We start from the raw sequence: 25206 nt of genomic DNA, 5'->3' as shown, positions 1-25206 counted from the left end.
GATAGTGAGAAATCGGGGAGGAGAAGGAGAAACAGATGGAAACCAGAGAACAACAGAAGAGGGAGAGGAAAAGACAGAGGAGAGAAGGAAGAAGGTGGGAAAGGTTTGGAAGGAATAGCACATGGAGAAGCAGTGAAACAGAGAGAAACTGATGCTCAAAAGTGGGCCAAAGAACTGGAAAGGCAGAAGAGGGAAGGAGAGCCACCCACCAGAGAGGGAGGAAGATCGGAGACGGTGGTGAGGAGGGGGCGGGAAGCTGCCACTGTGTCCGATGCCCTGCAGCTTGGCGTTATATGCTGCCCACCCCCACCCCAGGGGAGCCAGCAGGAGTGGGAGACAGGCAGGAAAGGAGGATATGGGGCAAGGCAGGCATCCCACCAACAGCACAGGGAACAGATGGACATGGGAAACACAGAGAATGAAGGGGACGGGGCATTAAACAGGACAAAACAAAACAAAAACAAAGAGAAAAATCAAGATTAGTTGGTGTTTTGACTCTGGGATCTGGGCACACACTGGAGGGAGATGGGGAAGGTGTCAGACAGGAAGAGAGAGGAATCCAAGGTCCTGCTTCTCTAAAAGGCAGTTGGACCTCCTGCTGGCCAGCACCACAGTGTGTCCCTCTCTTCTAACCCCAGGGTGGAAGCAAAGGTGCCAGAGTGGGACCAGGAGATTTGACGTGTCCCTCACCTGCTCCCATAGGCAGCAGGCCTGTCCCTGGACCACCCCTCTTTTCCTGGGCACCTGCCTCTCCCTGGACCCAGGTAACACACCCAGCCTAAGCCCAAGGGTCACCCTCTCTCACACTCTGGCTCCTTACCACAGCCATCTGAGTGATCCTCTTTCCTGGGGAACACTTTGTGCTTTTCTGCTCTGGCCCCCAGCTCCTGGTCATCACCAGAAAAGTCCTTAAGATGAACCTTCTCAGATGCGCTAGAAGGACATGCTATGTTATCCTTTCCTTGCCCCTTGTTGACTCCTAACCCACCTTCATACCACAGGGGCCACATGAGTGGTCAGCACTGCCCCTGCCCTGGCCCCCAGAGCTTGAGCTATGTTACCTTTCCTCTTCTTCACAAGCTGCTCTATGCCAGTTCCTATGCTGGTTCCCTCTCTTATCTGTAGTCTCGAAACGTGGGAGGCTCCAGGACTCCATCCTTGGGACCTCTCCTTACCTGTCCTCAACCCCTCGGTGACATTGCCCAGTGCTATGCTTTACCTGGCATGTATACGTTGACAATTCCCACATCTCTAAGTTCCAGCCTCTTCTCCTTAACCTCTGCAGATGTTTCATGGTCATCTCAAACTTAATGTGTCCAAAAATCATGTTTCTAGTGTTCCCCTGAAACCTGCTCTTCGTACATTGTTACCCGTCTCAATAAAGAGCAACTCGATTCTTTAGTTGCTCAGGCCCCAAACCTAAGCGTTGTCTCTGACCTTTCTCTTTCTATCTCATTCCATGTGTAATCTATCAGTAATCTTGTTGGCTCTACCTCCAAAATATGTCCACAAAATATGTCCACAACTTCTCCCCTTTCCATGGCCACTGCCCAGCAGCAGCCACCTAACTGCTCTCCCTCCTTCCATCCTGCCCACCCTGGTCAATTCAGAACAAGTCGAATGATGTCACTCTTGGGCCCAAATCCTTCCTAAGGCTTCTCATGCCATATGGAGTAAAAGCCACCACTCTTTCAATCACCTCGAAGACCCTCTGTAAGCTGTCCCCATTCCCATTTCCTCTCTGAACTTGTGTCCTGCTATGCCTCCCTTGATCACTCTGCTCCAGCCACACCAGCCACACTCCTGCCTCGGGGCCTCTGCACTTGTTGCTCCATGGGGCTCATTTCTCACTGCTCAGTCCTGATCATCTCATGGAAAGTGCAGCCAGCCACCCCCTACCTCCCACTGTTTATCTCAATGGCACATATCACCTATCTCACATAACCTATGTATATGTGCTTATTTGTTTAGTATCCATCTCTGTCATAAGGGCAAAGATCTTTATTTGTCTTGTTTGCCACCATTTTCATAAAGCCTAGACTGGCAAGAAGTTCACTAAGCCTAGACTGGCATTAGAAGTTCATGTCGAATGAATGATTGAATGAGCCTTGAACTCATCTCCTATTTTCAGAACAAAATGTAAAAAAAAAAACAAGGGTTTTCAATTCAAGTTCCCAAATCTTGACATCAGTATTTCCCTCTGTCTTTATCTATCCTTTATTCTAATTTCATGAAGAGGCATCTCACCTCCTGGTTGAGCCTAATTTACCTATGTGGACTCCTAGGCCTATCCCCTCTTACCTCCTTAGAGACCTTATTCTATCAACTTCTTTCTTTCTCTTCTTTTTCTCATCCTTCCTCCCCACGTCCAACCTACTCCCCTCCTCTTCTACATACAAACATTCTCATGACTCTTATATTTACAAAAAAGTCTCCAATCTTTCACTATCCTCTTTAGCTACCACTCTCTCCCCTCTTATCACAAAACCACTCAAAAGAGTAGTTGGCTTGCTGTCTTCACTCCTTCTCCACTCATCCTCAATCCCCCATAGTCTGGTTTCTGTCACCAACACGCACTAAAAATATGCCTTTGATGTTTTACACAGGGTTGCCTAATTTGCAAGCCCAGTGGATTTTTCTCAGTCCTCCTCATGATCTCTCCAGGCTGACACTGCTAACCTCCTGCCCTTCCTCCGTGAAACCCTTTACTGTCTTGACTTCTGTGATGACATGCTGTCCTGGTCTCCTGCCACCACCCGAACACTCACTCTCAGCCCCTTTGCAGCCTCTACCTCCCTTCATGGCCATTCCATCCTAAGTTATTTTCTCTCCAAGCCCTCTGACATTGAGATCTCATATACACCCAAAGCTTTAACCATCACCTTTGTGAGAATGATTCCAAAACCTGCAGCTCTTCCCATTCTTTCAAGCTCAATTCCAAAGTTCAGCTGCCTTCCATAAGTCTCTCCCTGGAGGCTCTACTGTCCCCTCAAACTCAACATGTCTAACACCAAGGCTTCATCTTCCACCCAATGTCCTCCTTCTGCCTTCCTGCTTGTTAACAGAACCATCATTCTATTTCTATTCATGGAGCTCAGAATCATTTCTGATGAACCCTCTCCCTCACCCACTCCAGTCAATCAACACATAAGTGCATTGGTTCTACTCCCACAGTATCCATGGCATCATCTCTTCATTTGTGTTCCTATGGTCAGCACCCTAATCCAGCCCCGCATCACTTAGGCTATCTAATAAGCTCCCAGCATCTCCTGGCTTGAAGTCTCTCCCATGTAGTGTCCTTCCTGCCCAGACCCACCAAACACATCATCCTGAATCTCAGTGCCAGTCATGGCATGTTACCCCTATGAAACCACAGGAATGGCTTCCTAGATTGCTGCCAGGTAAGATGCAAGCTGCTTAGTCTAGTATTGAAGACTATCAAGAGACAGACCCCAGGCTACCTATCCTGACCTGTCCCTCACAGAGACTACATGCTCTCAATCTACTTGCCATGCTCCAAACATTTTCTTTGCTCTCCTGTCTTCACTGTGAACCCTCTCTGCCCAGTGATCCCAATTACTTTCAAAATCCTATCCATCTTCCAAGGCTGAATTTAAAAACCACACTTAACACTGCCTCCCCCAGCTCTTGCTGATAGTGATCGCTTCACCTCTCTCCTTCAGAGCTTTCTCCTTACCTCTCTTATTACAAAAGACTATTTTAAAGTTCCAGTTCTTTTTCCCCCTACTAAACTCTAGACTCCTTAAGGATAAGATCCATATCTGATTTCCAACATGCATTGAAATCTCTACCTCTAGAGACATCTGAGATCAGTCCAGTCACACAATCAGGGACATAAGATAACCCAGTTGGACTCTCCAACTCTGACTCTTATTTCTTTTTCTTGTCTTATTGCACTAGCTAGGACATCCAATACAATGTTAGATGTAAGTGGTGATAACAGACATCCTTATTTTGTCCCTGGCTCTAATAGGAACACTTCCAGTGCTCCACAGGAAAGTGTGATGCATCCTATAGGTTTCTGGTCCCTACCCTTTATCAAATTAGAAAACTGCCCCTACATTCTCTATGACTTAAACTGGAATAAGGCAAAAGGGTGATTGGATCAAAGTGGAATAAACCAGGGACATGAGACTGAGGTATGGAGGACAGCCAATGGGGAAAAGGCAGACCTGGGGGAGGAAAGCCAGGAGAAACCAGATCAAGTTCATGGCCATGAAGAGGTTCTTCCACATATCTGAGCTTCCTAGGTTACTCATGTCAAAGCATATGTTCCAGCTTCTTACAGCAGAGATGTAGAAAGAGCAGAAAGAAGTAGTGCTGAAATCCTGTAATCCTAGCACTTTGGGAGGCCGAGACGGGCGGATCGCGAGGTCAGGAGATCGAGACCATCCTGGCTAACACGGTGAAACCCCGTCTCTACTAAAAACTACAAAAAACTAGCCGGGCGAGGTGGCGGCGCCTGTAGTCCCAGCTACTCGGGAGGCTGAGGCAGGAGAATGGCGTGAACCCGGGAGGCGGAGCTTGCAGTGAGCTGAGATCCGGCCACAGCACTCCAGCCTGGGTGACAGCGCGAGACTCCGTCTCAAAAAAAAAAAAAAAAAAAAAAAAAAAAAAAAAAAAAAAAGAAGTAGTGCTGAAATCTATCTTCCCTGCCTCCCAGACTGTTCTACACATTGATCTTGTCTGTCTGCCTTTATCTACACAGGCACTGCAGATACCCTGAAAGGCTACTAAGGAAGTTACACATGCAGGACCTGCTGACATAAATTCTGTTATAATGACAGGGCTTGAACCAAAGAGGCAACTTCATAGCCCTGGGAACCAAATATAACTGTCCCCTCTATACATTTCATCCCTTCTCCTGAGTCACTCCCAGTTGATGGAGGAAATGGAAACAGGGTTAAGGAATGGGAACATTGTGCCAACAGTATCCTTCCCTCCCTAAGATTTCATGGCAGCCAAAGCCTGAGAGGCTACAGAATATGGAAGTTGACAGTCAAGCCCTCGAAAGCTGGCAGGAGAGAAAGGGCTAAAAGGCAGTCCACTACAAGATGGGCATCCTCCTAGGGCCATTAGGGTTATGGCCTCCTCTTGAGCAAGCTCCAGGAGAGCTACACGGAAGGGTTCTTATGGGGAGGAAATGTATTCTGCTCCCCCAGAGAGAAGGCTCCTGGATCCTGCCCCTCATTAGACCAACATGTCACTAATCTTTAGGCCACCACTCCAACCTCACAAAATATTGGGAGGGGAATTAAATTCCCAGGGAATTCAGAGAGCCCCATCCCTCTCCCCTCAATAAAACCAAGAAGAAAAGGGTCTCTGCTGACAAAGCCAGGGAGGTGTCTTTATCTCAGGGGCCCAGATGCAGGAGAAGGCAGAAGTCAAAGCCCACCTGGACCACCCATGGAGCGTTTCATCCCTAGAGTTAAGAGCTGCTCATCCTGTGTTCCTATGCTCAGGTGAAAGGAATGGTTACTGCTAGTTCAGCTCTCTATGGGAGGTAAGGCTGATTGCCTATTTCCGTGGTATAAATACTCCCACAATGGCCAATTCAAGCTATTATACCAATAGTGGAGATGTGGACCCTGCTCTGCTCTGAAGTACACGAGCAGGGAGCCTGTGCCCCCACACCAGGTCCTGAGCCAGCTGGCCTGCCCCAAGCTGCTTCCCTAAACCCACAGTCCATCTCCAGGGAGGGTGTCTCCTTCCCTCCCTGCAGCTGGCATGGTGACTCAGCTTCCCCTAAATTTAGGAAAAAGGGTGGAGGACAGAGACAGCTGCCCAGGCTCCTCTCATCCTCGCTGAGCTCCCACCACCCTGTCAGCTGAGGGGCTGGCACAAGGTCCACCCAAACCCACAGTCTCTGGTCCACCCCTGTCTGGGCTTCACCTCCAGAATAAAGTCACCCAACAGGTCTTCCTGCCAAGTTCAGCCACCCTTGTGGAATGGGCATAGGCTTAGACCAGCGGGAAGGGAACCTCGCAGCTGTCCCTCCCAACATGGCCCTGGACACGCTGCCATTTCTTGCCTTTGTCTCCCCAAAAGCTCTTCTGAGTGTCCTACTTTCCTCTCTCCCAAAATAGAAGCCCACTCTCTGACAGGAAAAGGAGCTTTTTCTCTCGGTGCCTGCTTCCCATACAGGGCTGGTTCTCAGCAAAGACCAACAGGAAAACTGACTCGGAAGGGGACCCTTGGCCTCCCCACAAAGACAATATCCTGAGAGGCCCCAGCAGATAGAGCCTAAGGGCTTGAGGATACCATCTCAGCTCTTTCATGGCCTCTGGGAGTGGGGCCTAAGGGGGAATTTGAGTCTATAAAGACCTCCCTCCAGCCTTCTCCACATCTCCCCCAAGGAACTGAAGTCCGAGGATAGACAGCATGACCGGCAATTGCAGAGTCTACTCTCTGTCTAGAAAGTCTGTACTCCAACCCCAAAGTCACCACCTCCTGGAAGCTTTCCCTGACTGCCCTAGGTGGTAAGCTTTGCTTTCCCAGGCTCTGGGATCTTGGTCCCGCCTCTGTCCTGTCACAGTACACGTTACTCTCTAATGAAATCATCCGTCTGTGTACCTGTCCACTCACTAGACTGTAAACTCCTTGAGGGCAGGAATTGTTTGACATTGAACTTTAAAACTTGGTGTATGACTTGGTGCCTATCAGACAATGAATGCAGGAAGGGATAACTGGCTAACATGTAGGCTCCAGAGAGCCTCCTCCCACCAGTGAAAGCAACACCTGCTTAGGGGTCATTGCTGGACCTGTACCTCCCCCCAGGAAGACCAAATAAGGAAGGGGTAGAAGGAGTCAGAACGGAATACCTCTTACCTGCTACCCTGTGGGCCACCAGCCCTTCCAAATTCAATGGCTCCTCCTCTGGAGTCCGGGAGGGATCTGAAGTCGCTTCCTTTGGTGAGAGCAGAGGCTGAGCAGTGAGGCCAGGGAGAGAGGCTGGGGGTTGCTGAGGCCCTAGAGGACTGTGGGTGGTCGGAAGGAAGGCAGGCAAAGAGGAAGAGCCTGGGCTCTTTGAACGGAAATCCTGGTTAGGCCCAGCTGAACACGGCTGATAATCATAAGGTGAGTAAGACCTGCCAGGAGGGACAGACTCCAGAGAGGCCCGTGGGGCTGGCTCAGGGGTTCCCAATGAATGCCCACTGGTGATGTAGCCAGATCTGGACTGGGTCAGTGGATGGGACTGACGGGAGGATCCAGAGAGGGGCTGGGAGGAGAGTGGAGAAGCCCCTGGCCAGGCCCCAGGGACACTCTGGGACTTGTGTAGTGGGGCAGCAGTGGAGGCTGGCTCCAGGTCCAGCATCAGCATGTTGAGTGCTTCGATGGACTGTTCAATCTCCTGCTGGGAGGCTGCCCGCGGGAACTCAGGGAGACTGGGGATGGGGGTCTCTGCCAACGGCTGAGGGCTGGGCCTGCTGGCTACAAGACTCTCCAAGTGGGCTCTTTCCTGCTGGCGTGGAGGTGGGTGAGGCTGCTGCTGCTGCTGCTGCCATGAATTCAACCCCCTTTGCACAGCCTCCCGGCTGCTTCCCCCTCGGACTGGAGCTGGGGGCAGCTGGGGTTCGGCTTCCGGAAAGGATTGAGAGCGGAACATACTGCTGGGGTCATGGGCATAGTGGGAGGTGGTCACTGGCTGTGGCCAGGCTGGGTGGGGCCCCTCCCGCTGGTAGCCAGCTAAACCCTCCTGTGCAGAGTAGGAGGGCCGCATGGGGACTGTGTGGCCAGCATGGGCAGGCCCTGCCCGGCTGGCAGACTCGTAGGGGTAGCCTCCTCCATTGACCATAGGCTCCATGGGGTAGGGCTTGTCCAGACCATTGGTCAGTGGAAGCAGGGCCTCTGGGTAGCCCCCCTCACTGGTGTTGGTGACCCCGTCCAGGGAAGACAGTGTGCCCATGCTGCCTGCACTGTGACCATCCTGGTTTGGCAACTCATCATCCAGGATGTCTGTCTCCCGCTCAGATGCTAATGCCCCGCCATTGACATGAACCTGGGCAGGGACAACGTGGCGTCCAGAGGAGGGCACAGCCGGGCCCCCCGCTGGGCGGGACCTGAGGTGCTGGGTGTGGTACATGGTGCCTTGCTTCTCTCGCTCTAAGCCAAAGCCACTCAGCAGGCGGTCCAGCTCCCGCTTCTCCTGGGGACTCAGGGCAGCAGGGGCACTGGAAGCCCCGGGGACAGGCTCATCGGTCTTGTCTGTCTTGGTGGAGGCCGTGGAGTTGCCCGAGTCGCTGCTCACTGAAAGCGTGTGTTCCACGTGGTTGGGGGTGGCCGACAGTGTAGGACGTGTGGCATTGACAGCCCCAGTGCTGCCGTGCAGGGAGTCTTTCTTCTTCACCTTGGCATACAGGCTCCCATCTAGTGGCCCCTGCGTGTGTCCCACCACCTCTGCAAGGGACAGAGACCGGAGGGGAGACAACAGACAGCAGACATTAGTGGGAGGCAGGGGTATCATCCACTCTTCCAGAGAAAGAAGCTAAGAGCTCCCATTCCCTGCATCCTAAAACCTCCTCTCAGCACCCTGAGGTGGGGAAAAGGGGAGATGACAGAAATACCTCTACCCTAGGCTTTGGGGCAGAGCCTCACCAACACAGGGTCAGGCAGCGGAGCCCAACACTGAGCAGGAAGCACTGGGGGCAAATCGCTCCAGTCCCAAACCTAGCTCTGGCATTTCACCAGCTTCCTTACCAGAGGCATGAATAACTCTCTGAGCCAGTCTCCTAGTCCATAAAATGGGGATAATAATAGAATCTGGTTGAACCATGTGAAATTGCCAATATTCATTAAACACACAGTGCTTCGAGTTTAAATGAGTTGACACATGATGTGCCGAGACCAGTTCCTGGCACGTGGTGGGAGGTCCACAGCTAGGAGCCCTAACCTTTGCCATTATGAGTATCACTAATTCCTGAATGACCATTTCCAACACATCCTCAGTCCCCTCTGCCACCCCACCTCAGAAAGTCTCACCCCTGCTTCGATTTCTGGAGTTCCCACTCTGGATTAGAGGCAGAACGCCAAGACAGTAGCCATTGCCTTGAATGCCCATAGAGGTATCAGCATGGATAGCCAGTCGCCGCTGAGGATAGCCTTTGCCCAGGTAAGCAGGGGGAGAACCCAGGAGGACAGTAGGGTGCGGCAAAGGGCCCCACCATGCCCAAGGTGGTGGTGGCAGGGAGGCTGAAGGCAGAGCTGGGACTCTCTAAGACAAGCTTGCCCTCAGCTAGATTTGTCTCCAGCTCAATGCAAAGGATGTGCTAGAACCATTCAGAGATACAACATCATTCATGCTGCCCACTGCCACATTTCCAGAGGCTCCTCCCAGCTCCTCCCCAGCACTGCCCACTCCTGATGGACCCCTACCCCTCCACCAGCAAGCTCAGCCCATACCACCCAAGACTCCAGGAAAGGGATGCGGGTCCAGGGAAGGTACGCCAGGCAGGATCGCAGCAGGTCTGCAAAGACGAGCGTCCTGATCCCACTGCTCTGAGCCAGCCCAGGCGCCCCTGAAGAACAGGCCAAGGTGGGGCTCAGCCAAGCCAACAGTCCCTGTGTCAGAGGGACACGCTTTTCCTGTGCTGGAGGATGGGGGGCATACAGGGTGCTGATGCAGGGGGTTCAGGGACTAGGGCAGGAGGAGAAGCATCTTAGGGATCGTGAACACAAAAACAAGATGTCTTCAGGGGTGAGAGAGTCCTCTTGTCTGCAGACAGCTCAGAGGACCCCCCTGAGCAACACTTTCTCTGGAAGGAAAAAGTGAGCGCTGGTTGGCTCGGGGCCAAAGGGCTGACTCAGGAATGAAGAACTTCCCCGCCCAGAGGAACTCAGTGATTTCACACCCTGTAGAGTCAGCAGCCCAGCCGCCAGCCCCAAGAGACACACACACATACACACGCACCTCCCCTCACTCTAATCCAGGCTCTCCGTTAGCGAGGAAAAAAGCCCCCTCCCAACGCCTGCACCAGCTCCAGCCAGACACCAGCAGTCACACTCCAAGCCAGACAAAAAGACAGTCAGAGATCACTCAAATCAGAAACACCCAGGCACGAGCACGCACTGGGTGCCACACAGTGCCAAGAACCACAGTCAGAAAGCACCGTCATGAACATGTGCACACAAATACCAACAACAGTGGCCACCATGCAGTGAGCACAGCCCAAATGCCAACACTTTGCTGGGTACTCTACACGCGCATCCTCTCTAGCCATCGTCTCCGAGCCAGACAGTATTACACCGATCACAGCAAGGGAGAAACTGAGCCTCTGAGAGGGGAAACTGTTTTTTTGCCAACAATGCTACCTGATAAAGCCAAGATTTAAAATCAGAGCTAATTTCCTTCAAAGAGTATGTAATTTGTATTATGCTACACCTCCCTCATATCACAAACACACACACACATACACACAAATTAGAATAAACACATAACAGGCAGGAACACCCCCAAATAAATACTTAAAGCCACAAATATTTCAGAAAATACAAATGTTCCTACCATGCCCAAGGATCAGCCCTGAGGCCAGAAGTGGCAGCCTCTAAAAATAAATACTCTGACAGAAGCCCATGGCCAAAAACAAGTGATCAGACGACCACAAAACAGGAACATCCCAATCAACATACACACACACAGACCACAGGCCAGCCATGTTACAACACAGAGAACTTAGCACAAAGATGCCCCACCAGGCACTTGCATACCCCTACATACACACACACACACACACACACACACACACACACACAGACACACACACACCCCCTGGGGACTAGATGCCCTCCTCATTTACTGACCTCTCCAGATCCATCTCTCTGCCCCCAGTTTTCCCCAAGGCTTTGGGACCTCAGCCAACACCAGCCCCAGACAACACAGGACCAGAGTGTTGCAGCGGCCCAGGGCCCAGGGCTAGGGTCTGGTCTGAACTGAAAAGGAGTTTTGGCTAAAATACATTCTGAATCTCCACCAACCTGGCCCTGTGCCTAGACCCCTAAAGGCTGCTAAGATGCAGAACCAGGCACAGCTGCCTCTTCCAATCCCCCTATTATCATCGTAAAGGAGTCTTCTCCCTGTCGGATGAAGGAGGCTGACCTTCATGCCTGCTCCCTCCAAAAAACTGAGCTCCTTGCTACGCAAAAAAGAAGAGAACTCGGCCTGGCATGGTGACTCACGCCTGTAATCCCAGCACTCTGGGAGGCCGAGGCAGGCGGATCACCTGAGGTCAGGAGTTGAAGACCAGCCTGGCCAAAATGGTGAAACCCCGCCTCTACTAAAAATACAAAAAATTAGCCAGGTGTGGTGGCACGTGCCTGTAATCCCAGCTACTTGGGAGGCTGAGGCAGGAGAATTGCTTGAACCTGGGAGGCAGAGGTTGCAGTAAGCCGAGATCACACCATCGCACTCCAGCCTGGGTGACAGAGCAAGACTCCGCCTCAAAAAAAAAAAAAAAAAAAAAGAAGAGACCCCAGCTGCCCGTTTCTAGAAGGGCGAAGCACTGAAGACAGGAGCCTCTGATGCACTCACATCTCTGGGGTGGTTCTCTCGAGGATGGGGCCCCTTGGACCAGCTGGCTGAAATCTGAAGAGCTGGCTTTCCTTCTCACTGTCCCTAGAAAGCTGCAGGCTCCCTCCTGGGCCAGGGCACCCCCTCTGCCGCCTACACTGTGAGATGTCAGAATTCCCCTCCTGGGCCAGTGATCCCCTCCATCCTTTGTGCCTCCTCATCCCCCAACTTCATGCTCATGTGGTCTGAGAAGTGGGGAGCTGCAAAGCAAAGTCTGGTGTGTCCAGTGGCTTCCCCACTTAGACATGTTCCATAGTGAGAGCCACTGGGGGCAAATTCAAATCAGAAAGTACATAGGCCCCTGCAGCATCTCAGTCATGATTAACAGAGAGCTTTCAGCGGGAGAGCTGTGAAGGCATCCTCCAGGCAGGACAGAGAATTGACTACCTGATATCTCAGCCCTTCCTTGCTTAGGTGGCTAAGCCCCACTCTGCATCGATTTTGAAAATGTCAATGTTAAACTTATTCTGTCATGTAATCTATCCCCAAGTGGGCTCCTGTTTGCAGCAACAACATCAGGAACAATCATAGCCAAGCCACTAAGGCATAGTAAGAAAATCGAACAGATGTAAATTGTTTAATTAACTCATTTGCAAACTACAAATGGAAATGTCTCTTGGCCCCAGATTGCACCCTCCAGGCCACTCAGCACCTTTGCTGAGCTGTCCTCCTCTTCCTATCCAAGGGAAGTTTTGAGAATACCCAGGCGGGTCCCAGGCTTATCCAGCCCCCATGGGGGCTCTGCTGAAACCCCAGTATAGCGGCAGGATCTGTGGAGCACATGCCCCTCCTCCTTCCATCAGAGACAAGATAAAAGTCCCCCATCCCCCACTCTGGCACACACACTCATCATTCCCTTCTCCCCATCCACCATGGCCACATTAGAGCTTTTTACTGGGACCACAAGAAGCCGGAACACAATGTTGGTTTCAATCTGTCAAGTCAGGAAGGGCAAAAGACAGAGGGGGACAGAGAGGACAGGAGTGAAATTAGGTAGAGGAGGATGGGAGAGGGACTTAAGGGAGGCTGGGGAGGTGGCTTTATGGCTCTTAATCTGAGGGGCCTCCAGCGCCATCTTCTTGAAGTCCCAGCAGCCACAAAGGGAGTGGTCAGTTCGGGGGAATGCATCTCAGATGAGAGGAGGCTGGACATCCAGAACAGGGCATAGGCTAGAGGGAGGGGTCTGCATGTTTGGGGGCTGTGGGCATTGTCACAGGGGACAGTGGAGTGGGATAAACTGAAGCAGAAACACAAGCTACAGGCGGCCCCAGGTGGAGAGCTGCAGGCCCCAAGCCCAGTGAGCCTGGACATCTGCCCTTGTGGGCTGAAAGGTCCAGTGCCCTGCCCATTCCTCTTGGTGGTTGCAAAACCCAAAATCTCTCCGTGGCCCCACTGGCTTTGTCTGAGGATGTCTCCCTGCTCTTCTCAGCAGCTGCAGAGAGTCCCAGACTCCACCCTCGACGCTGAGCTTGATTGCACCACAGGACCTTTATTCCAGGGCCACCATAGTCCAGACGCACGAGTCACGCTTTTGGAAAGCTCTGAGGAAAATCCCCAGCTGACCTGGGTGTGCACCCACTCCCCGAGGCTCCTCCCAGCAAAGGGTGCGGAGGTGTGTGCGGCACTAGCCGTGCAACCGAGGCTAGGATGCAGGAAAGTAAGGACGCAGCCATCTAACACACTTAAAAAAGAACAAAGGAAACAAATAGGGGATGGTAAAGTCACACAGTTTCAGGGCAGCTGTTTTCTAATTCTGGTGTTCATAAGACCCTCCTCTGGAGATTGTTAAAAATCTAGATTTTAGGACCCTATCCCCAAAGACTTCCACCCAGAGGCCTGGGGCGGGGCCAGGAATCTGCATTTTTGCCAGCTCTCCAGAGGTCCTGGCACACACATGGCTAGAGGACATTAGAGAAACCCGCCCCAGCTCATCTGCACTTTGGGCTCTGAGATCAAGAATCCCCACTTCTCTTCCTCATGAGAAGTAGGGAGGTTTTGCTTATTTAGATGTTAGGACAGTTGGCCCAACCATGAAGAATAAAAGGTGCCAGCCATATCAACTGCAAGAAAGGAGTCACCTTCATTGGTGATGATTCAAGGACAGACCCTTCCATGTCTGACCAGCAGGTAGGTTTTGAATAGCGAATGAGTTATTAAGGTTTTCAGGATGGATCCCTTCATGATAAAAAGTCCTTTGGGTCCTTGTCCAGCAAATAACAATTCATTAAAATGCATTACCCAGAGCCGTGATGACCACCCAACGTGGGAGAAAATCAGTGCCATGCCAATAGGAAGAAGCACCGTGTCTACCCTGGACATAGGCAGTTTGGAGGCAGACTGGGCAAAACTCCTTAAAAGGAGGAGTGGGGAATCCAAGGCCACATGCATCTGAGAGGTAGGTGAGCTTTGATGAGAAGTGAAGCTTGGCCAAGAACCTGCCCAGAGAGCAAGTTCTGGTTGCATTTTCCCTTATCCACACACTCTGCCCCAGCCATGGAAGAGGCAGGAGAGGCTACGGCTGGGGCAGGCACCAGGGCAGGAGGGAGGGCTGGGTACCGGGAGGCCACAAGGGATGTGGCTCTGGAGAGGAGACAGGGAAGTGTGCCCTCCCACCCCACCTCAGCAGCCAGACACACCAACACTCAGAAACATAGCTTCCATCTTAATGGCCATATCAGCTTGCATTGACCACTAACCCACTCAGAGCCCAGCCTCCGGGCCTGTCAGGTGAGGATTTGAGTGCATGTGTGCAGCTTTGCTGAGTGATAGCACTCAGGAGCTAAGGCTCTTAAGCTGGACCTGGCATATCCAAGCACTCTCTACTTTTCCTCTCTCCATCCCCTGCTTTACATTTCAACAGCTCTCATCACCCACAGGGCACAGCCCAACCCCCACACTGGAAATGTCAGACCTTTTACCATCAGGCCTCTGTCTACCTTCTGAAGCCTCACTTCCTTGTCCTCAATACCCCGAACAACCCTCACTCTATTCCTACTCAACTCTTCATACGCTCTTTCCCCTCTGTACATGCTGTTCCTCCCCTGCAATACCCTTCCTCATCCTGCCCGTGGAACTCCCAACCTCCTGGGTAAACACTTTCAGACTCAGTTCAAACTTCCCTGGGAAGTTTTCCTTAATCTAACTTCTTCCCCACTGTCCTCCAGACTCAGGTAAACCTCTACCGTGCTCCTGTTGTCCCTTGAAGACATCTCTACTGTGACAACAGTCACCCACAGAATGGTCATTACTGATGTCCATGTCTGTCTTCCCACTTTGCTGAGAGCTCGGTGAGGAAGAGCTTTTATTTCTCTCTCTCTCTCTCCCTCTCCCTATGGCCGATTCCCAGATGGTGCCATCCACAACATGGTCTGTGTGAATGATGCCTCTTGAAGTTCAATGTGCAACCTGCATGGCTGTACAGAATAGCCCTAGAGAACAGTGCTTGTTCCATCAATGCTTCTTGCATTACACTGAGTAGCCTAGAAAGCTTTATGTAGTTCTGTCAGCCATTGAGACATTCTTCTTTCACCACCACCCAGTGAAAAATCAGGGGTTCTAAGTGGACCCCAAGTTTCTCCCAAAGGTGAGGGAAGAGAGTCAGTGCAGCCAAAACATGAGAGACGGGTATTCCTCATATTCTGCAGCAAAGGCTGAGGATGGTGGAGGTCCTTGAGCCAGAGCCTACCCCATGGCATCCCCTACAGACCTCTCCGGCCACACTCCAGCCCAGTGGACATTAACTTTCCTAGACCAAGGACCCCTGGGAGATCTGGTGAAATAAGGGAGTTGATGAACACCCACGCCATCTGTGGATCCCAAGACACAGCATATGCATCGAAAAGTTAGGGTGCTGTCTCTGGACATCCTCTCTGTCACCTATGACTTGTGTGGAGAATGCCAGACTCCATCCAGGGGAAACAGGGCAGCACACTGAGCAGAAGCTTTGCAGCTGCGGGAGCCTGAGAAGTGGCTCAGAGCACCCCACTGGGTTTTAACCTGCCAGGGGAAGTGATGTGAGGAAGGCATGAGGGTAGAGAGGGCCCCATGGAGAACCCCGGCTTTTGGCTCCAGGAAGACCCCGACCTCCTGCAACATCCTGGCATTGGTGGCAGGGACTTCCTGGGGCTCAGTCTGTGACAGTCTTGGCCTCCACCCATGCCAGCTTCCCTTCCCACAGACAGCCAGGGATTGAGGCAGCCCTTTGTTCCCCACAGCCTGCAGCGAGCTCTGGAACTTTCTCAAGGGGAATGGGCTTCCACAGGGGCTCTGAAGTTTTGCAGAATTAGAGGTTGAAAAGAAATCCCTGAACCTCTGAAGGAGAGCCACACAGAGGAGACACACCCTCTGAAACAGCAAAGAGGGCAGGTGCCAAGTGCAGCCCAGGAGACTTAGGTGCACACTGGGAACACGGACAAGCACAGGGCCTTGGGCCCTGGTGGGCAGGGACAGACCAGTCCATGAGTGATAAATAGACACCTGTTTTTCTTTCCATTTAATAGCATACACCAGAGGGAAGCCACTGCACCTTCAGAAAGTGAACAGGAGAGAACAAGATTTTTCTCAGGGCTGTACTGTCAGTCTTGTCACAGGTGGCTTTGTCCTCTAAGCAAGTGACCTCACCAGTGTCACCCACAAGCTTGCCTCTGGACCCAGGGAGGGTGGGCCAGCTGGGCTTCTCCCGGCCACCTCCGCATTCTGCTGAGTCCAAGAAAAAGAGATGGAGGCTCAAGGCCTGAGACCCACATGGAACCCAAATTTGAATGTCAGCCTGTGGCCTTGAAGATGGAGAAAGTCAGCTTCAGGCTGAAATAAAATATAGAGCGCCTCCCACCCACAGCTGCCTCTGCTGCTCCAGGCCCTCTGGGGGACAGCAGAACTGGGATCTTCAGGGCCTGGGAGGTGGGCTCAGCCAAGAGAGCTTTTTAAAAGCCCTGGGGCTTTTAGAGCTGAAGGGTCTTAGGGGAATAGTTAATCTCCCTGCCCACCCCTCACTTTATAGGCTGACGATGAAGCTTAGCAGGCTCAGGACCACCCAAGATCACCCAGCAAGGAAGTACAAAACCGACTCCTGGCTCCCCGTTCAGTGCTCTTGCCCCTAATGCTGCTTCAAGGTGAAGATGGCGAGGGCTGGAGGTGCTGGAAGACAGATTCTCCAACTGTGTCTGTGGACCCAGAACCTCAGGACAACATAATATATGGTGCTTCTGTCAAGCGATGATGATAAATGTGTCCCCGGACCCTCCTTAGGACGGACCCATGGCAATTTTCCCAGATACCATCTTACTTGAATTCATACCATGCCTTCCATAAAAAGGGAGTAGGAGCAGAAAACCTGATCGTGACCTTGACTTCAGTCCCGAGGGACCAGGGGCCTGGAGGGCAACTGATCTGCCCTGCCCTGGACAGCCCACGCCTGCAGGACAAATGTGAATTCTCAGACCCAGCCTCCTGATTCTGGCCTGGCCTGTGTTCCCCCCAGCTTGGAGCTATAACCTGAACCTGGCACTCCCACCCCTACCCTCAGCCTATACAGGCAGCAGATAACACAGGCACACTCAGGATGGTAAAAATAGCTCCAGAGCCCACAACAAGCTGAAGTCCTTCTCTGCCAGGCCAGGGTGCCAGTCTGGGCACTCAGAGATCCCTGGCTAGAGGGGAGTCAAGCTGCCAAGATCTCTGCCAAAGTCAGGAGACAGCCGTGAATGGGAGCCCACAGGAGGCTGGTGGGGAATGGTGAGCGCTGGAGGTGCCCCAAAGCTCAGGCCACAGATGCAGGGAGGGGGCGTCCTGAATAACATCTCACCGGAGCTATCCACGCTTCCACCTCATTCCCTCTGCCCACCCCATTCGCGCACAAGACAAACCATTACCCTGCAAGACTTAGGACAACTCAGACACGCGGCCCCCCACCAACCCAGGCACCCTCGCACTGAAAACTGTGGCGCTTACGTGTCCCAGAAGCAAGTCCAGGAGGGGGACCGCGAGGCCCGTCACATCCACATCAGACAGCAGTGGAGCGGGCCACAGCCCTGCTCAGCCACAAGCCCTTCCCAGGTAGGGTCGTGACAGAGCCTGCCCCTCCACACCCTCCCAGCACAGTAGCACCAGCCCCCCAGCCCAGGTTCAGCAGAAAGCCACACAAGGACACTCACAGGCAAAACAACTGCCCAGCAGACACTTACCCTCTGGAGGGAGAGGGAGGAAGCAAAGGGAAGCCCGCTCTGATTTGATCCTGGTGCCCCAAGTTCCCAATAATTCCTACATGGCTGCAGCTCCAAGTGCTGTCTGTGTCCTACTCAAGCTCCCTCTGACTGTCAGGGGTGGGAGGAGCCAGTACCGCCTGCCTGCCCATGTACACACACACACACACACACGCACACACACACACACACACACACACACACCACTCCCTCCCTCCCTCCACTCTCCTGCACGCTCTCTCCCCAGCTCGGCTTGCTCTGCCTCACTCTGGCTTATAGGAAGCCAGTGGGATAAAACTCTGTCTGTAATTTCAGCCAGCTGGGTCCCCAGGGCTTCACTTATCATCCTGCAGCTATGCAGTTCTTGAATGACATCACGGTGGCTTCCCAAGCCCTCCACTCCCACCGGCCGGGAGTCAGGAAAAGTAGCCAGCCCAGCCTAGCCCCAGCCCCAGGCCCAGCCCCTGCTCAACTCTCACCCAGCACAGTCTAGCCCAGCCCAGTCCCAGCACAGCCCAGCCCAGCCCAGCTGGGTCCCAGTCCAACCCAGCCCAGTCCCAGTGTAGCCCAGCCCACCCCCAGTCCCAAACCCATGGCAGCCCCAGTGCCCTGAGGAGAAGCAGGGAGAGAACCTGGGAGCAAAGTGAAACTGAGCCCTGAGCAGAGAGGCAGGGATGCAAGGGCCAGAGAGGGAGGGGAGAGAGGTCCTATGAGGGGTATTGAGATTTATTTCCCCAAATTTTCCACATTTTTTTTCCATTCTCAGCAAATGGAAGGCAGAACAGATGACAACAATTTTCCAGCTGCTGAACAATAAGGTGGAAATCTTTTTTTCCCTTTCTCTCCCCCTTTCCCCTCCACAGGGCAGAGTCTAGGAGCCAGGACACATCCTTGACTTGGAAAAGGAAAAAGAAAAAAAATCCCACAGGGCCCCGCACTTTCCAGAGGTGAACACAGGACCGGAATGTAAGGACTGGGGTGTCACCAGGCAGGGCTCCAGGAGGGCACAGGAGCCCAGACATGAAGTTCTCAGTGCAAAGCTTTGGATTCTGGCTTGGCAACCTGACATTTTGGGGGGCCTAACTTTGGGAAGGCCACTGTGTGTCTGGCCAGGGATACTGGTCCTCCAGACCACCTGAGATGCTTCCATTGACTGGCTATTGGTATTTTGCTTGTTCCCAGCTGTGGAAATCATGAATAGCAGAGTATCACTTTTCAGAGTTCGCAATGCCTCTCCCTCATTCCCAACCACCCAGATCCGAGGGAGACCATGCAGCCGAAAGGCAGGTGAACGGCCTTCAAGTTCCCACCATTATCCTGGTGTGCCCTAAAAAGTGCCAGGCGTCCCTAACTGATAATAAGACACCAAATCCCCACTCTTATTAGCATGTTGCTTGTGACTTATTTGCATATCAATTGAATCTCCCAACCCAATTCTCAGAGTGGACAGGAAGTGATTGGGGCTTTGTGGCCAGGTCAGTGGGAGCTTCAGCAACTGGTGTCTCCATGCAGAGGGCCCCAGTTAGTTTCAACCGCAAAGTGCTTCCACAGACATAGGCTTGCCCTGAGCTATGGCCACCCCATCCTCGTGCCCAGACCTTCCCAGCTAGGTTTGGTACTGCGAGATCGGGAGGGAGAGCCCTGCCAAGCACAGCCCAACTTCTTCTCTCTCTGTTTCCCCTCCGATACCTGAACCCTCAGCCCCTCCCCATTGTCAGCACCCCTCTCTGGCTGCTGTTCTTTGAGGGTAAAGAAAGAAAATAAGGGGAAGAATGAAAATGGTACCCAGTGCCCTATACCCTGACCACTGACCTATCTTCACTGATGAGATAGTGGGACAGCTTGGTGTCACAGACTTCAAAGAGACCATTAAAAATAGGGAGACCAGGGGAGGAGAAGCAGAGAGGTTCTGTACCTCAGGCTCCACGTGGGGAAGACCACAGTTTGGACAAACTATTGCAATTATCCTCCCACATCCATAGAGCCTTCTAGAACTAACCAACAAACCCTAGGCTCTTGAAAGGTTGAAGGCACCCCAGTTTACCCACTTGTCCCCACCCCACCCAATCCACAACAGTGTTAGCAGAGATTTTCTGTGCACACAACCTCCATGTTTATTTGCCCATCTGAATACCACCTACATTATTATTTTATAAGTTATAAAAATAAACTTCATTTAACTTAAACTAGTTCTAAGCACAATATCCATGATGTCCCAGATTGCATGGGCAAATTAGATATCTTTTTTTCCAATATGCATCAAAATAAATATGCCTAATATCAGTTCATATATAATTAGCAGTCTGACCCCTGAACCATGCTTTGGAAAACACAACACACAATAGTTTCTGCCAGTGGCAACCCCATCTGATGGTTCTCCACTATCATCCAGGGGGACTAGCTATACAAGAAAGCCCCCAGGAAGTTTTATAAGAACCCTGATTCCCTGGCTCCACCCAGAGGCAAAACTGTCAGGAATGGGGCCTGAGAATTTGAATTTGAAAATGCTCCCCAGCTGTAAATAACAGAGAGCCAAGTTTGGCAAAAACTGTTCCTAGCTGTATTCAAATGCTTCCAGGTACAGGGATCTTACTGTCTTCCTCCAAAAGCCCAGCTCATCTTTAGGGGGCTGTAACAGTGCATTTTAGCTCAATATAGGAAAAAACACCCTGGAGCCCTCTTTTCCACTAACTGGCCTTACAGTGCCCAATGGAGTGGGTCAGAACAAGCCACCCGCCCCCTCGGGAGAGCCCTTCAGATATTGAATGAGACGCACCTGTCCTGCTGAATCTCCCCTTTGACAGGCAACCCCTCTCCCTGCAAGTCCCTGAGCCTGACATACTTTCTGATTGCTTCTCTGCACTTGCTTCCAGTCGTTCTTTATCACTTTGAAGCAAGGGACCTACAAACAGCCCACGTGGGCACTGACCTACAAGAGGCACAACAGACCTGTCACCTCCCATTTTCTGGAAACCATGCTTTTGTTAATGCAGCCTAAGATTATGCCTGGCCCTTCTCGTTCTCATCACTTCAGCATCTGCCGGGCTAAGAACATGGACTTGGAAGTCAGACATTGGTTTGAATACAGATACTACCAATTACTAGCTTAAGGCAACCCTGAGCCAATTACTTGTCTGAGCTTCAGTTTCCTTATCTGTAAAATGGGTATACTAGTCATTGTATCTCAGCAAGTAGTGCAAAGACTGATATAACACATGAAAAGCTCTCAGTACAGTGTACAGAACACAGAAGGTGCTCCAAAGGACAGACCACCAGCAGTGCAGCGTGGGCTTCCCCGTTTCCCTTCCCTAGCCCTGTGCCCCCCGAGCAGTACCTATGGGACCCTATCTCACCAGGTCATATGCATCACACCCAGTGCTTAAGCTTCAGGACATACAATTTGGCCTACCCTATCTCTGCTCGAAAATCATGGCCTGGAATGGCCAGCACAGAGAAGAGGCTTCAGAAATGGTGCAGACTCCAAGGATGTGATGCCATTCCATTAACAAACACTGAGCCTATCCCAACATTGATTACTGCCTATGGTGTGCCTGAAAATGCATTGCCACTTCCACCTGCAGAGATGAATTCATCATCAAGGACCACAAGGAGAGAAGGATGGGCACGGCCTCAGCTGCCTGCTTAAATACGAAAGGATTTCCCAGGGGCTTGGGCAGAGGACAGGGCGTGGCAAATCCGGTTCTAAAAAGAATACGCTTCATCTTACCATGTTTCCTATTTGGGGAAGAAAAAAAAAAAAGACATTTTTTTTTTCTTAAAACAAACTACAGAAAATAGCAGGAGAAAAGCCTCTCCCAATAGGGGTGGGTTAAACTAAGCTTGAAAGATGACAGTATTATTCTGTCTTCAGAGGCAGCTGTATCCCCTGTACCCTCTGAGATGGCCCTGAGCAGGGCAGTTTCATAAAACACAAGTTCTAGAGGCAGGGTAGTGGACCTGGATACCTTCTGGAAACTTCTCAGGTGCCAAGGATTCTTCAAGACCCCAGATTTGCCATGTGACACCGCACTGTGGGCAGCCAGCCCAGGCAACATCCTAGAATCCCCGCATGGTCAAGCCAGAGGATGTCATGAGTTCATCAGGCCCAACCCACCCACCCGATTTCATCTGTCCAAGTCAGGAAGGAGAAGAGTTTCCCACTGTCACAGATGGTCAGTGCTGGAGTGAGACTGCCACCAGGACTCCTGGCTCTCAGAGGGAGTCCTCCCCACTGCCAGATCTCAGTCAGATGCCATGAGATGGGTGGCTCAGAGACTGTGAATTCTCATTACAGACGAATCACAAATGTCTGCAGGTCTAGCTGTGCAAGGAAAGTAGGATACTAGCACACAATTCTACAATGAAGACACACTTCCCAACTGTAGGTCAAGTAAATGCCCCTGTTCCCTCCAGACCATCCTTCCAGCCAGCAGACCTACAACTGGAGCCAGGCGGCCAGGGCTCCTCACCCACACTGAGGGGTCTCTCCAGAAAGGAAGGGGGCCCAGCCTTCCTGGCCACCCCCTCCCAAGGCTTAGCCCCTTCCTGTCAAGTTCTTTCTTTTCATTCATAGGTATAAAGCAACGTTCCTGGTCTGGCTCTTTGTTCTTCCTCTTAAAGAACAGAATGGCTGAGTGCTTTGGTTTCCAAGCAGCCCCGTCCCAGAGCAGAAGGAGGAAACAGAACAGAGTGTCCCTAGTGAAGGACTACTGCACACCCTGCAGGTGGGAGAGGTGAGATCACGAAGATGAGAGGTTAGAGGAAAGAGAAGCACCTCCAGGTAGCCACCCCCCAGGGAATGTGTGACAATACTGCGGATATTTGGGGTTATCACACCTGGAGGAAGTACTTATGGTGTCTAATGGGTAGAGGCCAAAGATGCTGCTAAACATCCTACAATACACAGGACAGATTCCCACAACAAGCAATTATTGTGGTCCCAAGCAATTATATTGGTCCCAAATGCCAATAGTACCACAGGTGACAGGTCCTGAGCTAGACTGAGGGATGAAGGACCTTGGGGTGTAATAGACCGATCTCTGAACTACGACTCAGGAGTCTTGCGTTTCAACCCCATCTGGGCCACTACTTCGCTGCTTCAACTTGGGAAAGTGATTTCCTTTTCCTGGGACTCAGTTTCCAATGTGGTAAAATCAGTGGGAAGAGATAGGCTTTGAACTCCAAAACTTCTGATTCTATGGACAGCCATCAAGGAAGAGAAAGGCGTGGCTAGAGGGAGCAGTCAGGGCAGGAGAAGGAAGAGATCTCCCAAGACAGGCGTGGCATCAAGGTCTCAAATGTCTGGGGATAGAGGGAGGAAGGGCCCGCTGCCTGGGGTGGGCACAGCAGCTGCATATGTGATGAAAACATGTCCTTAGACCTCCCCAGGACCTCCTCCCTGCCTTCCAGCCCAGTGGACAGGGAAGGCAGGGCCATAGGAGCAGGACAAGCTTCAGGCACCCCTGGCAGGGCTTCAGCCTTCCAGGATCTTCACAATTCCCATCCCAGGAAGGCAGTGGGTAGGGCCAGGCTCAGGAGCACATTCCCTGAGAAGAGGACAGGAGACCGAGTGCCAGAGGATTACTCAGGAAGGGAATTGTCAACTCCCAGGCAGATGTTCGTGTTGGATGAGGGTCGGGATATATCCACTCACCGCCCTCCTGCTTCTCCCCACCCTTACTGCTCCCAGGACATGGACACCATGTCAGTGGCAGTCCTCACTTGCTGAGGATGGAGGAAGAATGGGGAGAGGGGATATGGGGCTTTGGGAGCAAGGGGGAAGGAGAGGGTAGAATGGAATAAGGCAGGCACGTTGTTGACTATGTGCCTGCACGTTAATGGAGGTTCCCTTGCTTGGTTCCACAACTGCCTTTCAAAGTGGATATTGTCATGCCAATCTTCCTGACAAAGAAACTAAGGCTCAGGGTTTGTGACTTGTTCAGGATTACATTGCCAGTCTGACTCTGACACTCATGCTCTTTCTGCTTCCCAGAAAGGAAGGAGAAACAAGAAAGGAGATGGAGGAAGCAAAGGGTTAGATCTTAGAAGATCCAACAAGAAAAAAGGAGTGGAGAGTGACAATAAAGTCACAATGCTGGTTTATAACAAACTCCAGCAGCCAAGTGAGCACTGTCCCCATCAAACTGGTTCCCTGGGAATTTTATGCCTTCATCCTCACAATGCTACCAGGGCTCAAAGCTCTTCTGGAAACAAGTAGAACACTGCCTCAGGGCTGGTTTATAATTCACACGAATGAAACCATCTCTGCAAGTGAGCTCAATCACTATTCCTGACCCCAAACAGGCCCATTCTCTCAGCATCCACATATAAGTTGGGTTACCAAACTGGCTGGGCAGTTTTATAATTACAGCTCCCAACATTGATGGGTTGGGGTACGCAGTGGGGCAGAGGTCCATGTGGTTCCATGCAGAGAGGTGGGTGTGAGCAGAGGAGCCCATGTGGTTCCATGTATGAGAGGTGGTTGTGAGCAGAGGGGTCCATGTGGTTCCATGTGTGAGAGGTGGCTATGAGTACAGGGGTTCAGGTGGCTCCATGTGTGAGAGGTGGCTATGAGTAGAGGGGTCCAGGTGGCTCCATGCATGAGTAGGTACAGAGGAGGGTAGAAGATCTGGGTGGGTATCTGTTTCCTTCCCCAAATAAGTCCATCTAGGGCTAGGCTGAAAGTGACTTACTTATGCAGAGGCCACCAATCCATGGAGCACAGGCCTGCATGGGAGACAGAAGCCAGGGTACCACCCTTGGGCCTTTCTACCTTTGCATCACATGAGGAGCACCCATCTGCTTCTCAAAGGTTCTCAAGCAACGTACAGACAGAGAGAGGAAGGCAGGGAAGAAGGAGAGATCTGAGAAGCTTTGAGCTTTCATATCAAAATCTGATCTCACAGCCCCTGGAGAAGGAGAAGAACACACATCAAAGAACACTTTGCTGCCAACAATTTTTTTTTTTTTTTTTTTTTTTTGAGACGGAGTCTCGCTGTGTCGCCCATGCTGGAGTGCAGTGGCTGGATCTCAGCTCACTGCAAGCTCCGCCTCCCAGGTTTATGCCATTCTCCCGCCTCAGCCTCTCGAGTAGCTGGGACTACAGGCGCCCGCCACCTCGCCCGGCTAGTTTTTTTTTTTTTGTATTTTTTAGTAGAGACGGGGTTTCACCGTATTAGCCAGGATGGTCTCGATCTCCTGACCTCGTGATCCACCCATCTCGGCCTCCCAAAGTGCTGGGATTACAGGCTTGAGCCACTGCGCCCGGCCGCTGCTAACAATTTTTTCAAGCAATCAAAGGCGTAAGTCCCAGATAAGCAGCCAGGGCATCGACTGCCTGTAAAGATGTAAAGACTGGGCAGTCTGAAGCTCCCCACACCCATCAACAGCTCTGTTGCTGCTTCTCAGGGCACAGGGAGATAA

At 51.8% G+C, this 25206-nt stretch overlaps 1 protein-coding gene across 15 annotated transcripts in view; it reads right to left on the bottom strand.

Annotated features, from left to right (window-relative positions):
• Nucleotides 1–25206, bottom strand: part of TNS1 (tensin 1) — a 206078-nt gene that overhangs the window by 42729 nt on the left and 138143 nt on the right. For 10 of the 15 annotated variants that reach the window (XR_004053163.1, XM_030916312.1, XM_030916313.1 and 7 more), the window contains 2 exons: nt 6850–8418; nt 210–296 (listed from right to left, as the gene is read on the bottom strand). Coding sequence is in view for 14 of the 15 variants with exons in the window: in XM_030916312.1 (XP_030772172.1) it covers nt 210–296; nt 6850–8418 (1656 nt within the window). In the remaining variant the exon portion in view is untranslated. The remainder of the gene's footprint in view (nt 1–209; nt 297–6849; nt 8419–25206) is intronic. The other 5 variants (XM_030916316.1, XM_030916317.1, XM_030916319.1 and 2 more) reach the window with 1 other exon arrangement.

Source organism: Rhinopithecus roxellana, chromosome 14 (genome assembly GCF_007565055.1).
Source record: "Rhinopithecus roxellana isolate Shanxi Qingling chromosome 14, ASM756505v1, whole genome shotgun sequence".
Classification (NCBI taxonomy): Eukaryota; Metazoa; Chordata; class Mammalia; order Primates; family Cercopithecidae; genus Rhinopithecus; species Rhinopithecus roxellana.
Note: the sequence above shows the minus strand (reverse complement) of the source record. Positions and strands in the feature narration are given on the sequence as shown.